We start from the raw sequence: 15,134 nt of genomic DNA, 5'->3' as shown, positions 1-15,134 counted from the left end.
TATAGATTCTGCAACCACCATAGGTACTATGTGCTGGCTCTTGGGGATAAAATAAATGTTCTCAGTCACTCCCTTCATTATTCTGGTGATGGTGTTTCATTTAAAGTTAAAGTTTATTCATTAGTTGGCTTACATTAACACTACAATGAAGCTACTGTGAAAATCCCCTCGTCGCCACATTCCGGTGCCTGTTCGGGTACACTGAGGGAGAATTAAGCATGGCCAATGCACCTAACCAGCACGTCTTTCAGACTGTGGGAGGAGACCGGCACCCAGAGGAAACCCACGCAGACAGGGGGAGAACGTGCAGACTCCACACAGACAGTGACCTAAGCCGGGAATTGAACCTGGGTCCCTGGCGCTGTGAGGCAGCAGCGCTAACCACTGTGCTACCGTATTGCACTTTACTTACTGACCCACAAACAGTACAATAGTTTAATTCCTTCTATTTAGGTCTCCTCTTAAATCTCTTTGTTCTATTGAATAGAGTGATCTAGTGTCTCTTCATACCTGAAGCATCTCATCCCTGTATTAGCTTAGGAAGTGTCTTATCTATGGCTTTGATATATTTCCTCAAGTCAGTTTCCCAAAGCTATTCTTGCTGCGCCTAACCAAAATGCACACACTGGTAGTGATTACGGACTACACGGTGCAATAACATTTGTGTCACATAAGTACTAGGTAATGACCATCTCCATCAAAGTGTCTAAACACCTCCCATTGGCAGGTAATGGCATTACTATCATCATCCTGGGGGGTTACCATGTGTCAGAAACTTAACTGGGCCAGCCACACAAATATTGAGATTACACGAGGTGGTTAGTGACTCACCTGACTCCCCCAAATCTTTCCATGAACTACAAGGGTCAAGTAGGGGTGTGATGGAATATTCAACCCACAGTCTGAATATTCTACACTCGCCTGGATGAGTGCAGCTCCAATTGCACTCAAGAATCACAAAACCATTCAGACAAAATAGTCTTCTTGAATGGTAACCAGATCAATCACCTTAAACATTCACCACCCAGCATTGGAGCAACATCACCGCATTGTGAATCATCTACAAGGTACAATGCAGCAACTCATAGAATCCCTACAATGCAGAAGGAGGCCAATCGGCCCATCGAGTCTGCACCGACCACAATCCCTCCCAAGCCCTATTCCCAGAACCCCACATATTTACCCTGCTAATCCCCCTGACACTAAGGGTCAATTTAGCATGGCCAATCAACCTAACCCGCACATCTTTGGACTGTGGGAGGAAATCAGAGCACCCCGAGGGAAACCCACGCAGACACGGGGAGAACGTGCAAACTCCACACGGACAGTGACCTGAGGCCGGAATTGATCCCGGGTCCGTGGCATTGTGAGGCAGCAATGCTAACCACTGTGCCACCGTGTCGCCGAACCTCATCAACAGAACCTCATCAACAGAACCTCCCAAACCCACAACCTCTACCGCCTATGAACGCAGAGGTAGGAGGTGGACGGCAACACCATCACCTTCAAGTTCTTCTCCAAGTCACACCACACCCTGGCCTATAAGTATATCATTGTTCTTTCACAGTTGCTGGGACAAAATACTGGGACTGAACGACATTTTGGTGGTGGCTTTACCATACGGACCGTCAGCCGTCCAAAACGGTGGGCAATAAATGTTAAGTCTTTCAAGTGGTGCCCACACCCTGTTATTAAAAAAATTGAACAAAACAAAGTATGGTTGTCTGCCACAGTTTCGCTGTTCTGGAAACCACACCTTGTGAAGTAGGTAGTAGCATGGGCATCTGTCTCCTGAGGACGAAGAGCATCATAAACATATCTCAGGTCTTGGATATCGGACAGCTCTGGAATTCCACACGAAAGCATCTGCAGGGAAATAAAAGGATCCCATTGTGAGTGAATTTTTGATCCATTGAGCTCCCTTGAATTAAATACAGTTGTTTTTTGGAAGTAAACTCAGTGTATCCCGTGTGCTCCATTATCGTACCAATCCCAGGAGATTGAGGAACAGGTCTGTGTGCTTGCGGATGAGGTTGTAAGCTTGACAGCACAGGTCAACAAAGTCATGGAATCTGCTGGAGGGTTTGTCACCACCGTTAATGACATATGCCATGTCCGAGGTGAAGACAAATGGAGCTCGATCTCTGCGGAAGTAAAAAAAAAACAAGTATATTAAAAAAGACCAGTGTCCAATTTGCGTTCTGGTATTAAATGGTGCACTAAGTCTTAAAGAAGTCTGCTCTGGAAAAAACCAATAGTCATTGTAAATAACAGTCCAGAGGCCGTAGCTTACGTCAGTGCTGGAGACATCAATGTGCTCACCTCTTAAAGTTACCGAGCATTTGGGCATGGCCGAGGAATTTGCCAAAATCAATATGGAACATATGGCCACTGGTCTTCAGCATGATATTGTCATTATGTCTGTCACATATTCCCAGGACATAGGTGGCAACACAGCAGCCCGCGCAAGAGTAGATGAAATTTTCCACTGCCTAGAATAAAGGAAAAACAAAAGAGTGAAAAAATCCAAGTCTGAGTTACCATTGAAAAATCCCTCAGGTAGAACCTATTCCAGTCTTCCTTATTCCACACCTTGTAGTTTATGATCTGTGATACATCCAGAGGATCTGGTGGTCTTGCACTTGCATTCAAAGACCTTGGAAGGAATTTTCAAATCCCTCCCGCCACGGGAATCGTAGTGAGCAGGGGGTGAAGGGGGGGGGGAAGGCGGTGCGGACCATGCAAAGGTCCGTTGACCTTGGGCGGGATTTTGGGGTGAGCATGGCCAGAAAATCCCGCCCCACATGTCCATGAAACCTCATTAGCCCATCCTAGATCACAAATCCAAACAAAGTTGCTAAAGGTTAAAGTTTCTAAAATGTATTCATTAGTATCACAAATAGACTTACATTAACACTGCAATTAAGTTACTGTAAAATTCCCCTAGTCACCACATGCCGGCGCCTGTTCGGGTACACTGAGGGAGAATTTAGCATGGCCAATGCATCTAACCGGCACGTCTTTCAGACTGTGCGAGGAAATCAGAGCATCCGAAGGAAACCCACGCAGACACGGGGAGAATGTGCAGACTCCCGCACAGACGGTGACCCAAGCTGGGAATCAAAATCGGGTCCCTGGTGCTGTGAAGCAGCAGTGCTAACCACTGTACATCCGTGCTACCCCAATCTGTAGTCCCCTCCATTGGAGCATCCAAGCAATTCTGAAATTACCTCCAACAGTTTTCTTTTCAATCGACTGCGGCTGTGTTTGGTTGCAGTCCTGGGGCTAAATGAGGGAGCTGCAAGGGTTTCTCAATCAGCATGATAAAGGGAGGAGCAGAAAAGCACGGGCATGGGGAAGTCAGCTCCTGTGAAATGCTAGCTATGAATGGGCGCTAATTCCACCAGTACCTCTCCCAGCAACATGGAATTGGCTTTGCCTGCAGCCGCGGAGAGATGATTAACATCTCCATAATGCATGAAATCATTCAGTACGAGAAGAGGCCATTCGTCCCATTGTACCTGTGCTGAAATGGAATTGAGATAGAACACCACATCATCTGGCCGAGGAAGCAGCATTTCCACAAAAAAAAATCTTCCAGCTTCGGTCGTCCGACAGTTATGGCATCTTGGAATCTGTCCAAATTTGGACTCAATGGAAATGACCCATGGTATATTTGGCATAAGCCAATCTAGAGATGGAAGTTGAGGGTTGCCTGCAAGTCTTGGCCTGGTCAAACTGGGTGAGCTGCTTTTCCAGGGGAAGGGAGATGGAGAGACTAATCCTTGTTATGCTCATGAAGATATGAAGAACGAAGAGAAATGGAACACTTTCCAATTCAGATGACGGTCTTAGCAATCAACCACTGCCAGGTCAGTTATAGCCTAGCGAGCTGCAGAGTAGAACTCCCTCGATGTTTCAACACTGTAGCTGCACCAAGAACTTAGAAGAGCACCACCAGTGTGGAGTGTCCCCATTTCCTCCGTCAATCAAACATTGTCCTTTCTGACTGCCATCGCCAAATAGGAACAGTTTTGTGCTGGAGCCTTGTGAAACTGTTTTAGTTTATTTATTAGTGTCACAAGTAGGCTTTTATTAACGCCGCAATGAAGTTACTGTGAAAATCCCCTAGTCGCCACACTCTGGCGCTTGTTCAGGTACACTGAGGGAGAATTTAGCATGGCCAATGCACCTAACCAGCACGTCTTTCAGGCTGTGGGAGGAAACCGGAGCACCCGGAAGAAACCCACGCAGACACGGGGAGAACGTGCAAACTCCACAGAGACAGTGACCCAAGCCGGGAATTGAACCCGGGATCCTGGCGCTGTGAGGCAGCAGCGCTAAGCACTGTGCCACCATGCCGCCCTTTTAACAAGTGAGGACTCATCCGGGATTTGAACCCGAGACCTCTTGCACACTCACTCAGTGAAGCTACCGAAGCAAGAATCATACCACTAGACCAACGAGTGGTTTGCTGCTGGATTCAGAATCAGTGATTCAAGATCCTTACTGACAGTAGATGGGGGGAGCCTCGGTCTTACTAAACTGGGCTGGATTTATGTCTTTACAGCTCAAAGGCCCCGTGTCTAACCCCCTGAACCACCCAGTTCCCCTGCTCCTGGTTGTTTTTGAGCCTGCACAAAGCATACCACCAGGGTAAGGCCCAACAGAAGAAAGGGGTAGGATCCAAGGGAAGGACAGGAAACAGCCAGCTTCTCTTCACCTTCTCGTATTCCTCCTCATTTGGATTATGTTTCTGTAACCATTCTGCCAGGGGATGATCCTTGAACGATCCTGTTACCCCGTGTTCCACCTGGATTTTCCGTAAGGTCTCTGCATTCGGAATCATCTCCACCATTCCTGCAAGATAACAGTGATGGGTGAGTGGACAAGGTGCCGCACACAAGTTATGTTAGAACGTTGGAACAAGATACACAGCAGGATGATTAATCAATAACTAGTTGAATTCCAAAAATAACTGATAAAAGCAATATACTGCAACAATTTAATGGATTGTTCTTCATTAACATTTTAATTTCACATCAGCCAACCTGTTTGTATATCATTGAATAGAATCATAGAATCCCTACAGTGCAGAAGGAGGCCATTCGGCCCATCGAGTCTGCTCTGACCACAATCCCACCCAGGCCCTATTCCCGTAACCCCACGTATTTACCCTGCTAATCCCCGAGACTATGGTTAATTTGGCATGGCCAATCAACCTAACCCGCACATCCTTGGACTGTGGGAGGAAACAGGAGCACCCGGAGGGAGCCCATACAGACACGGGGAGAATGTGCAAACTCCGCACAGACAGTGACCCGAGGCTTTAACTGAACCCAGGTCCTTGGTGCTGTGAGGCAGCAGTGCTAACCAGTGCTACCGTGCCGCCCCAGAATGCTGTTATCCCACAAGACATATCGGGGATGGACTTAGGGCCACCAAGTTATAAGACCCGGGGTTTCCAGGTTTAATAGTTGCTGACTGAGCTGATTTCAATCAGAGATGCAGCGAGGTTTAAAATAACCACAATATAGCTTTTCATTTATATAGCACCTTTCACAAACTCAAGATGCTCCAAATTGTTTTTCAGAAGGTGAAGAACATTTGAGGTGTAATCACTATTGTAATGTATCACATGTGACCACCTACATCGCATGCAGCAAGGTTCCAGCAACAGCAATGGAATAACAACCAGAACAATCTGGTCTTAGTGATGTTTTTTGAGAGATAAATACTATCCAGGACACTGGGGAGAATTCAACTGCTCTGCTTCATGATAATGGCATGGGATCTTGTACATCCAACCTTTAGAGGCTAGATGGAGCCTTGGTTCAACCATCTGAAAGATGGCAACACCAGGACTCTCTCAGCACTCTATTGGTGTCAGTATAGAATATGTGTACTCAAATCTCTGGAGTTGGGTTTAAACCCACAACCTTCTGATTCAGAGGCTTTGGCCACTGACCCAAGCATTCTTTGGCTGGAAGTATGGGTTGTCCATCCAATCAAATATTCTGCTCCATGTGACTGTCCAATATACACCACAGGAAGGGTAGGGATATGAGTGAGGATGGAGTGTGTCTTGAACGTCGGACGCTGAGGGGCGACCTGACAGAAGTTTACAAAATTATGAGAGGCAAGGATAGAATGGATAGTTGGAGACTTTTTCCCAGGGTAGAAATGTCAATTACTACGGGACATAGGTTTAAGGTAAAAGAGGGAAAGTATGAAGGAGATGTGAGGGACAAGTTTTTTTTACACAGAGGATGGAAAGTGCCTGGAATGCGCTGCCAAAGGAGGTGACAGAAGCAGATACAATAGCAACATTGAAGAGCCATGATATGGAGTTACTGACGTTGGACTGGGATAGGCACAGGTAAGTACACAACACCATCTTGATAGATACATGAATAGACAGGGAATAGGGTGATGTGGACCGCGTAGAGGCAAAAGTTTAGAAAGGCATCATGTGCCAGCTCAGGTTTGGTGGGCCAAAGGGCCTGTTCCTGTGCTGTACGGTTCTTTGTGGAGGTGTGCAAGTGTTTGAGAACTCAACCCAAACATGGGTTTCTGCCATTAACAACATCTAAGACAGTAAGAGGCAGTTGGTAAATTGGTATGATTTCAGTACAGCTGGTGATATGCAAATCCGCATCAAATGCTAGCTGACAGATATTGTTCAGGCTGACCTTAAGAATGGCCACTTACTTGGCTGAGGTACAGTGGACTGCTAACAGATCAACTCTCAGACTTAATTTAAACTCCTATGTTGGACCAGATTTAGAGTTATGGATTATCCCTTGAGACATACATTTAGATAGATTTTAACATGATGCACAACTGAAATGGAGACTATGGGGAAAGGTTTAAACTGAGCTGTCATGCAGGTGGAATGCTGATTGTACACCTAACTAATATTAGTGTTCACTGATTCAGTGCAGATCAAAATCAGATGGGATGCAAAACCAGCATTGCACCAAAGTCCAAATGGGTGGGTTACATTAAAATTACTCCAAGAATCATGCACTTGGTTCAGTAAATATTTTCCTTTGTCGGAATCTGTAAGGAACAATAGATCATAAAATCTAGTTTAACTAGGAAAATCGTAGCAGGTGGGTTCACTATTTGGGAGTTATACATGACAGAAGTCCAGAGAATCTTCCTGATTTTCTCTATTATCCCAGAGCCATTCCCAATCACATCACTGTTCAAAGAGTGACTATGAGGTCTATGGGTACCTCGTCCCCATCCTGTTGAGGTGCACTTGAAGAAGATCATGCGCATGTCCAGTCCCTCCTGAATCCAGATCTTGTTCATGATGTGGATCATCTGAAGTGTGAGCATGTCCTGGCGCAAGTCATCCCCAGTCTAGACAATGGCAATGCACAACAAAATTTAAGCATGGCTACTTAACCCAAGTTTTTCCATCCTCCACACCCCACTCCTCTTTTGAAAGCACTGATTCGTGATGCAATCCAATTCCATTCCTGAGAGCAGGCCTCCCTCTGCAATCCAAGGCAAACAACCGAGCATAGACAGGGAGTATTTTCAATGGGCAGGATTTTCTGTGCCCTCTCCCCCTGCCCATGGCATGTTTTGTGGTGGCGGAGGCTGCCCGCCATTGGCCGGCAGTGGGATCATCCCATCCGACTAATGTCAGAGGGGTTTCCTGTCGTTCGCACCCTCCGCTGCCGGGGACCGGAAGGTCCCACTGGCGGGAACGGTCGGAATATCCCATGTGCTCGAATCAGTGGTCAATCCATACCCCCACCTAATATTCCTTCATTTTTCTCCTCTCCTGAAAGGTGACAGATACCGGCGACACAATTTTCACAGGCATTGGAAGTTAGCATTACTTCATTACTTTAGTCAATCTCTGCAGCAAGAGAATGAGTGTTCGTCAGGCTGTCCAACTGTGGGATCATGAAAACCAAAACCCAATCCAGCCCTCAGCAATCTCTGCACAGATGCACTGAACAGCAGAGACCACTGAAGAACAACCATAAAATATAATCCTGAATTTTATTTTTGGCCTCTATGTCCAAGAGTCCGGGGGCCATTTGCAGCACCTCCATTGGAGATTAGCTAAATCAGATTGGGATTGATTTAGTCTAATTTCAAGTTGCATATTGAGAGAGCTCTTTTACAGTCACAGGTAAAGATGATGTGGCGTTGCCAGCGTTGGACTGGGGTAGGAACATAAGTAGTTTCACAACACCAGGTGAAAGTCCAACAGATTTATTTGTAGCACAAGCTTTCGGAGCTGATGAAGGGGCAGCGCTCCGAAAGCTCGTGCTACCAAATAAACCTGTTGGACTTTAACCTGGTGTTGTGAGACTTCTTACAGGTAAAGAGACAAAGAACAAAGAACAAAGAACAGTACAGCACAGGAAACAGGCCCTTCGGCCCTCCAAGCCTGTGCCGCTCCTTGGTCCAACTAGACCAATCGTTTGTATCCCTCCATTCCCAGGCTGCTCATGTGACTATCCAGGTAAGTCTTAAACGATGTCAGCGTGCCTGCCTCCACCACCTTACTTGGCAGCGCATTCCAGGCCCCCACCACCCTCTGTGTAAAAAACGTCCCTCAGACACACGTATGTTACTTGAACCTTTCTTGGCACATTAGTTAGTCACTGACAGACTTGATTATGTTTCTGGGACCAATACTCTGGAAAAGAATATTACACAGGATACAAAAACAAAATATGTTGTCCATACCCTGGAAATCTTGACCTGACCTAATTCAGAAATGTAACTTTCGGTTACTGGCAACACCATCACTTAGTCATTGGATGCATGAAAGCAGAGTTTTGACTTGACACAGCAGGTTCAAGGAGACCCATTCTATTGTGGCTGTGGTCAAACGCTACCAAAATGCAAAGCAACCTATTGTTATTTATTGCCCCATGTGATGGATTCGACTTTTCCTTTTTTTTTGATCCGTGCGGCCTACATACACCACACTCACTGGCACGCACTGAGTGAAGTGGTGCTTCCAGGCAACTGGTGCATTCCTTAGCTGGAAATGAGGAGGAGTGTCAAAGTGGTCTGAGATGACTGGCCCTACAATCATCCTTTTACCCTTCTGCAAACCCTCCACCCAATGGTACAACCGGGGCTGCCAAATATCCAAGTAAGGAATTGGGAGTACCAACTCACACCATATCACCACTACCTGTCAAGTTAATCAACCAGTGCCAAAGATCTTATTGACTCTAGAGGAAGCACTCTTTCTAACAAAACTGGTGTACATTCTATCTCAATGTTCAAAAATGTATTCCAAAATAGATAAACTTACCTTAACAATTACATCAATGTTATCCCCTAAAGGGTCTGCATTGATGAAGGAGATCTTCAAAGGAACTGCATTGGAATTGAAGAAAGAACAGGCCTGTGGGTGCAAAAAAATAACATTTGTCTTATGTTTGTACCCACCTTTCTCCCCGTCTCAAACATTTGCTGCCACCTGCAAGTTCCCCTCAAAGCCACCCACCATTCGGACTTGAAAATATATTGGTGTTTATTCAATGTTGCGGGATCAAAATCCTGGAACTCCCTCCCTAACAGCACGGTGGGTGTACCTATGCCACATAGACAGCAGTGGTTCAAGAAGGCAGCTCACCCCACAAGGCAATTAGGGTGGACAGTGAATGCTGTGACACCCACATGCTGTGAATGAAAAAAAAAATCCAATTCTGTGCATTTCAGAGTTGAGAAGTGAGGCTTTTAGAGACAGGGCTGTTTCTATCGACAATGTCAATGAAATTTCAAGACCATCCTCTCAAAGTAAAGGCAGAATGACACAGCTCCCTCCGTCACCCCAGGGCAATAGGCACATGGGAACACCATCACATCCAAGTTTCCTTCCAATTCATGCAACACCTGACTTGGATATGCATCATTGTTCCTTCATTGTCACAGGGATAAAATCCTGAAACTCCCTATCGAACAGCATTGTGGATGTACCCTACAGTGGTTCAAAAAGTTGGCTCACTATCACCTTTTAAAGGACATTTAGGGATGGGCAATAAATACTGGCCTTTCCAATGACTGTTACATTCCAAATTGAAGAAAAAGAAATCTCAGAAACACTTCCAAAGAAACAAGATAAGAAATTGAATTAAGGAGGTTTTAAAAGTGCAAACTTAAATAGATTTACAGAATGTAACACACTTTTGGATTGACTCCATTGGCCATAAGACTTGGGTTCAAAGGCAAGCGACAGTGATCCTGAACGTTGAAGAATTGTTGCACCTCCTCCATGTTTTCCCGTAGTACAGTCTGTAAGAGAAAGATCAACCAGCTGTCTCCATAACTTCTCATAGTTAAATCTTAGTTAGCACAGAACACTTTATACCAGTCAGAATACAAAACAGTCATAATCCCCAAGGACCTCTTGCTCCCTTGATTACAGATCGTATCAGCAGAAATGCTCATGATATACCAATGAAGGAACAGCCCGCAGTGGCTGGAGGCTCCAATGAGTCCAGAGACTATGAATATTTTCTTATTAGAGAATCCTAATGCAATTCCCAAGTGTCTGTGATGTTCTCCTTCTCATTACTGCCCAAGTGAAATTTGCCTCAGCTGTTCTTACAAAAGAACCAGAGCAATGAGGGAATTTGAGAACTCAACTCAATTATGGATTTCTGCTATTAACAACATCTAAGACAATAAGAGGCAGTATTTCAACATTGGTAAAGCTTCAGTACAGCCCATAAGATATAGGAGAAGAATTAGCCATTTGGCCCCTCGAGTCTGCCCCGCCATGGCTGATATTTTTCTCATCCCCATTCTCCTGCCTTCTCCCCGTAACTCTTGATCCCCTTATTGATCAAGAACCTATCCATCTCTGTCTTAAAGACTCTCAATGACCTGGCCGCCACAGCCCTCTCTGGCAATGAGTTCCACAGATTCACCACCCTCTGGCTGAAGAAATTCCTCCTCATCTGAGTTTTAAAGGAGAGTCCCTTCACTCTGAGGTTGTGCCCTCGAGTTCTAGTCTCTCCCACGAGTGGAAACATTCTCTCCATGTCCACTCTATCTCGGCCTCTCAGTATTCTGTAAGTTACAATTAGATCCCCCCCCTCATCCTCCTAAACTCTATCGATAGACCGAGACTTCTCAACCGCTCCTCATATGACAAACCCTTCATTCCTGATATGCAAATCCTTCATGCACTGGCCTGGTGTGAGGGCAGTGCTGCACAAACCCTTTGTCTACTGACCTGGCGTGAAGATGGAGCAATGTCTCTGACTTTCTGTGCTATTTTAGCCAGGATATGAGTTAGTTTGGTCTGCTTGTCAAACTCCTCCCTCATGCCCTTTCCAACACAGCACAGCAAGGCCCCTAGAAGATGCTGGTATCGGGCGTTGAAGTGAGAGTCATTTAACGCATCCTTCAATAACCTGCGAATCAAGAAAACAAAAACTTTAAAACTATTCAAGCAGAAAGCTGTGAGACAAGGGGATTGAGATGAGAGATTAAAGGGTTCACGTGTCATATAAGACTATTTGTACATCCCAATTGAAGATTTGCTGTTTCATCAACTGTAGCCCAGTGTACAATGTGCTGTGGGTTAGTTTGATGTCTGAATGATGAGATCTTGAGACATATGTTTGAACATGGAAACTTTATTTTTAACCCAGAACAATGTACAGATCCCAGTTGCTGACATACATGCTAGTACTGTCTCCATGCAGGTTGATTCCTTCGAGTCTATTACCATGTGACTCTAACATCATACCATGGGCAATGCTATTCTCCAGTCCCGCATTAACCTTTGCTCTGCCGAGCACCTTTACATAACAATGGCGTGCACGCACATACAGCATCATACACCATAAAGTATCTTAATGTTTGATATGCTGCGTCGAGGAACATCAGGAAAAGTTTGCCCAACACCACAAAGTTGGGAAGTCTTCACCACAATTAGGATACTGGGAAAAAGGCAAAATAATATTTCATGGAATTATCCCTGGAACAGCAGCCAATAGATGTGTCCATAAGACATGTGACTCTGAAATTATGCCCTCTGGTCCTAGACCCTCCCACAAGGGGAAACAACCTCTCAGCATCTAACCTGTCAAACCCCCTCCAAATCCTATGGGCCAGATTCTGCAGTCATTCATACACCACCACTGCTGCCAGAGAGAACAGAGGTTGCAGGTGAGGTTGGATAATCCAGTCCTATATAGGAGCGGCACAGTGGCACAATGGTTAGCACTGCTGCCTCACAGCGCCAAGATCCCAGGTTCAATTCTGTCCTCGGGCGACTGTTGTGTGGAGTTTGCGCATTCTCCCTGTGTCTGCGTGGGTTTCCTCCGGGTGTTCTGGTTTCTTCTCACAGTACAAGCCTGTGATCGATTGACCATGCTAAATTGTCCCTTAGTGTCCCAAGACGTGTAGGTTAGGAGGAGTAGTAGCAGGGTAAATATGTGGGGCTACAGGGATAGGGTCTGGGTGGGATTGCTGTCGGAGAGTCTGTGTCGGCTTGACTGGCCTCCTTCTGCACTGTAGGGATTCCATGATTCTATGTCTCGATAAAGTCGCCTCTCATTCTTCTAACTCCAAAGAGTACAGGCCCAACCTACTTAACCTCTCCTCATAAATAAATCCCTCCCTACCTGGATCAACCTATGAACCTTTTCTGAACTGCCTCCAAAGCCAGGATATCGTTCTTAGATAAGGGGACCCAAACTGTTCTCAGCATTCCAGGCGTGGTGTCTTGTATAATTTTAGCAATACTTCCCAGAGTGCTAACCACTGTGCCACCGTGCCCCCCACCTGAATGTTACACTTGGCCTAGATTCCACATGTGGAGCCACATGAGATTGACTTGTATATAGAATCAGACCGTGCTAATGGTCATTTGGCCCTTTGTGCCTGTTGGCTAGTTAGTAGAGTTTTCCAATTTTTCCCACTGCCCTCGCCCCCTTCCCCTATCCCCCTGCATTGTTTTCCTTTCCATTTATTGTCTAGATTAAAACAACCTTCTGTGTAAAACCGCAATGCTCATTTCCTCCCGATATTTTTGGCCAATTAATTTTAACCTGCTTCCTTTGGTTTCAGGATAGACTGTGCGACTCGCTACCACAAGCATTAGTGCATTTAAGGGGATAACTTCATCAAGGAAAAGGGAATAGAAGCTTAAATGGAAGGGTTGAAGTGAAATAGGATAGGAGACGGCTACTGTGGAATGTGAATGCCAGCAGGAACCTGTTGAGTTGAATGTTGTACCACTATATAACAACTCTCAGTTCTTTCTTTGCCACAGGATACCCATCTCCCTCCTTATTCCTATCTACTCTTATCCCAGCCTATGCAATGTTACACTGTAAGCAACATACCCACTGAAACACAGACACACACGTGCGCACACACGGTAATGGCTCACCTGAGATGAACCTCAGAGTAGAAATGTCGGAAAGTGAATAATAAACAGGGGAGCGATGGCCTAGTGGTATTATCGCTAGACTATTAATCCAGAAACTCAGTGAATGTTCTGGGGATCCAGGTTCAAATCCCACCACGACAGCTGGTGGAATTTGAATTCAATAAAAAAAACCTGGAATTAAGAATCTACTGCTGACCATGAAACCATTGTCGATTGTCGGAAAAACCCATCTGGTTCACTTATGTCCTTTAGGGAAGGAAATCTGCTTTACCTCTTCTGTTCTACATGCGACTCCAGAGCCACAGCAATGTGGTTGACTCTCAACTGCCCTCCAAGGGCAACTAGGGATGGGCAATAAATGCTGGCCAGCCAGTGACGCCCATGTCCACGAATGAATTAAAAATGTATCACCATCATATCTCATCCGATCTCTGCCCAACAAAGGACTAGTTCTTGGCAGCCATTTTTCTCCCAATTTAACTGGTCAAGCTTAAACCTTCTTTATATCAAGTGGTGAGAAGCTGAAACAAAAACAGAAAATGCTGGAAAATCTCAGCAGGTCTGACAGCATCCGCAGATGCTAAGATTCACAAATGCTGTCAAACCTGCTGCGAATTTTCCAGCATTTTCTGTTTTTGTTTCGGATTCCAGCATCCGCAGTATTTTGCTTAGCTGAGCTGGCTATCCTAATCGGATGATCGTTCCCTCATTGTGTCAGGAAACTCTCTTCCCATCTAATGCATGAGTACCACCTAGCTTTCCTTCTCTTCTGATCTGTTGCATGTCCTGACTTGTTCGGGGTTTGTGCATTGTCACCTACCAAGTATCAGTCACTGCTGCGTTATTACTGAGGAGTGTTCCAGTGGGATTCCTGCCCACACTTGTCTTCCGTGTATTGAGGACTGGAAGCCAGTCAGCTCTTGATTGCTGACAGTAATTTACAGCAGCTCTGGCTCTCTGATGTCGCGAGCGCCTCAGGCCATTCTTCAGCAATGTGACCTCTCTGTTTATTCTATGGGAGGATGCATCATGATTCACATAGAGATTATCAGGGAAAAGGGAGGGAACTGTCTGACAATGCAGTTATACTGACGTGACTGCCAGTGCTGCTTGTTAGTCACACTTTTATTTGCAACAGTCAGCATTCGAAGTCCAACTTTCCCAGGAATGTCAATTATACTTAACCAATCTACAGTTGCTGTGTAGCAACAGCAACTTTCATTTCTTTAATGTAATAAAACAATCAGAAGTGTTTTACAAGAGTTTTATCGAACCAATCTGACACTAATCTACATTAATCATCTTTTAATCATCTACAACGGAAGATTAAAAGCTTGCTCAAAAAGGTAGGTTTTAAGAGTGATTGAAAGGAGGAAAGGGAGGCAGAGAAGTTCAATGTGGCACTGCTGGAGTTTACAGCTTTAGCACTTGGAGGCACAGTAATCAACGAGGAGCAATTAAAGTTAGGGCCAGAATTGCAGAAATGAAGGTATCTTGGAGATGGGCAGCACAGATTTGATGAGACCATGGAGAGATTTGAAAACAAGGACAGGAATTTGAAACTGCATCCTTTCCGGATGTATCAAAGCTTGGTATAGCTCCTGCTCTGACCAAGACCGCAAGAAAGGGTCGGGATCTTCAAGTTTTTCGGTGTCCAGATCACCAACAACCTGTCCTGGTCCCCCCCGCATGCCGACACTATAGTTAAGAAAGCCCACCAATGCCTCTACTTTCT

The 15,134-nt window shown here is 45.4% G+C and overlaps 1 protein-coding gene across 2 annotated transcripts in view; it reads right to left on the bottom strand.

Annotated features, from left to right (window-relative positions):
* pik3c2b (phosphatidylinositol-4-phosphate 3-kinase, catalytic subunit type 2 beta) overlaps positions 1 to 15,134 on the bottom strand; it is a 191,054-nt gene that overhangs the window by 19,946 nt on the left and 155,974 nt on the right. For both annotated transcript variants that reach the window (XM_078242059.1, XM_078242060.1), the window contains 8 exons: positions 11,231 to 11,411; positions 10,177 to 10,284; positions 9,302 to 9,394; positions 7,242 to 7,371; positions 4,724 to 4,860; positions 2,323 to 2,492; positions 1,988 to 2,144; positions 1,757 to 1,866 (listed from right to left, as the gene is read on the bottom strand). In XM_078242059.1, the coding sequence (XP_078098185.1) occupies positions 1,757 to 1,866; positions 1,988 to 2,144; positions 2,323 to 2,492; positions 4,724 to 4,860; positions 7,242 to 7,371; positions 9,302 to 9,394; positions 10,177 to 10,284; positions 11,231 to 11,411 (1,086 nt within the window). The remainder of the gene's footprint in view (positions 1 to 1,756; positions 1,867 to 1,987; positions 2,145 to 2,322; positions 2,493 to 4,723; positions 4,861 to 7,241; positions 7,372 to 9,301; positions 9,395 to 10,176; positions 10,285 to 11,230; positions 11,412 to 15,134) is intronic.

The sequence above is a fragment of the Mustelus asterias genome, chromosome 25 (genome assembly GCF_964213995.1).
Source record: "Mustelus asterias chromosome 25, sMusAst1.hap1.1, whole genome shotgun sequence".
Taxonomy (NCBI): Eukaryota; Metazoa; Chordata; class Chondrichthyes; order Carcharhiniformes; family Triakidae; genus Mustelus; species Mustelus asterias.
Note: the sequence above shows the minus strand (reverse complement) of the source record. Positions and strands in the feature narration are given on the sequence as shown.